Below are 1,921 nucleotides of genomic sequence, written 5' to 3'. Positions count from 1 at the left end.
GTTAGCCACCCGAGCTAATTAGCCCCGTTCACTTTAACGAGAGCTAAGCTAACAGCTAGGAAGCTAACAGCGCTGTGTTTCAGCCAGAAAACACCAAAACCTAAACCGTAAAGCTGCTAAGATAAGCCAGAGGTCCTTAATAAGAGTCACGGGTGATGTTCGTGCTGCTCAGCCTGAGATATTTCCACAGATAACGGAGTTATTTTCTCTGCCACGTTTAGCTGGAGCTGATCCACTCACCGCAGTTCTGCTGCAAAAAGCCGACATTCCGACTCAGATACGCCCACAGACGGTGACCTGAATCCGGGGAGGATCAGCCGCTCAGCTCCGGGGTTTTGTTTCCGAAAAAAAAAAACCCTCAGAAGAAAGTGAGAAACACCTGAGGGAACCTGCGGAGCTGCTGGAGAGGGAAAAACAGCTGGGATGTGAGGAAGAGGAGCGGGATGAAGAGTCTCATAAGGATGTAACGCTTTGAAAACAAGACATTTTAGTCTAATCTGCTTCACTTGATCTCATTTTTTTAAAAATTGATTTCTTTATTAATTTATTTCTCTGAATTATTCTGAAAGTATTTATTTATTTGTTTATTGTTCTTATTGAAGTGGGGAAAATGCCGTACTTTTACATTTTGCTCGCATCTCTAAACCTTCTGTTAACACAGTAAGAGCATTAAAATCTTCTTTAGTCTTTTGTAATCTACTCTGGGAGACTTTCAGTAATTTTTTTCTATGGTGAATATCAGAGAATTAAAATGATTTTTACACTTTTATTTAGTTTTTAATGTGTTTCCAGATGTAGTACCGCATGGCCCGCCACGTGAGGGCGGTGCTGAGTTTAACACCTACGTTTTAAACCTTGTGAACAGACCGTAGAAGAAGAGTGCGGCTCGCTATGGCGGAAACAGATCAGCAGTCGGGTAAATATGATGTTTCTGCTCCGTGTGTCTCCAGTTCTGCTGTTAAACTGGGAACGATGGTTCTCCTCCCAGCAGCTCCTCCTCATCTTACCGCTGGAAATTCAAACTGGTTTATCTGGACATTAAATCTGGCTGCGCGTTTTAACCTGAACTGGTTCAGAAAAGATTTAATATTTACACTAAGTTGTCAAACAGCGATGGTCACTTCACCGCTTTATCGGTTTAAAATCCGGCATAACTTTAATAATTAGATCCATTCAAAGCTTCCGGGTTGATGCCCGGAACCGGTTTGGTTCGGAAAATAATTCAGCTTTAATTAAAATGACTTGTCATGGAAATTAAAGATCATATCCCGCCATATTTGTTTATTATTTATTTATTTGATAAAAACGAACTGATCTGGATCAGATGATGATGATGGTTCTGGTTCTGGTTCTGGTTCTGTCCAGCATCTTCTCCTGAAGATGAGGCGCCAGACGCCGGGACCGCCTACATCATCCCCAAGAAGGAAATCAGCATGGTGCCGGACATGGGGAAGTGGAAACGCTCTCAGGTACGAGTCCTTCCGGCGGAAGCTCCCAAACTAGAGCTGCTGCTGCTGTAAAAGGTTCTGGTTCTGGTTCTGGCCCATCCAGGCCTACGCGGACTACATGGGCTTCATCTTGACCCTGAACGAAGGAGTGAAGGGGAAGAAGCTGACGTGTGAATACGAAGTCTCTGAGGTGACTTTATCAGGTGTTTTTAAAGATTTTTAGACATTTCATAGTTTTATACATTAGCAGAACAGTGGTGATGTGACAAGTGGAGCTAATTTTTAGCTTAGCGCTAAACTTTGGGAAACATTTAGCGCGAACATTAGCACTGCTAACATTAGCATGTTAGCAGTGAGCTAACATGCTAATGCTATTAGCGCATTAGCACCTAGTGCTAAACTTTTAAACATTTAGCACAGTTAGCTTCATGCAGTGAGCTAACATGCTGTTAACGCATTAGCACCTAGTGCTA

At 42.7% G+C, this 1,921-nt stretch overlaps 2 protein-coding genes across 3 annotated transcripts in view; one reads left to right on the top strand and one right to left on the bottom strand.

The window, feature by feature from the left end:
* The window catches only part of crata (carnitine O-acetyltransferase a), a 12,918-nt gene extending 12,557 nt beyond the window's left edge, over window positions 1-361 (bottom strand). Inside the window, 1 exon segment of the mRNA XM_017307996.1 lies at window positions 241-361. Within this exon segment, the coding sequence (XP_017163485.1) occupies window positions 241-267 (27 nt within the window). The 5' untranslated portion in view covers window positions 268-361.
* Window positions 362-377: 16 nt separating this feature from the next.
* ptpa (protein phosphatase 2 phosphatase activator) overlaps window positions 378-1,921 on the top strand; it is a 16,844-nt gene continuing 15,300 nt past the window's right edge. Inside the window, exons 1-4 of one of the 2 annotated variants that reach the window (XM_008424809.1) lie at window positions 378-463; window positions 866-916; window positions 1,366-1,469; window positions 1,552-1,638. In XM_008424809.1, coding sequence (XP_008423031.1) covers window positions 892-916; window positions 1,366-1,469; window positions 1,552-1,638 — 216 coding nt within the window. In that variant the 5' untranslated portion in view covers window positions 378-463; window positions 866-891. Of the gene's footprint in view, window positions 464-812; window positions 917-1,365; window positions 1,470-1,551; window positions 1,639-1,921 lie in introns of those variants that run through there. The other variant, XM_017307995.1, reaches the window with a different exon arrangement.

Source organism: Poecilia reticulata, linkage group LG12 (genome assembly GCF_000633615.1).
Source record: "Poecilia reticulata strain Guanapo linkage group LG12, Guppy_female_1.0+MT, whole genome shotgun sequence".
NCBI classification, from domain to species: domain Eukaryota; kingdom Metazoa; phylum Chordata; class Actinopteri; order Cyprinodontiformes; family Poeciliidae; genus Poecilia; species Poecilia reticulata.
The sequence above is the reverse complement of the archived record's forward strand: the minus strand, read 5'-3'. Positions and strand labels throughout refer to the sequence as shown.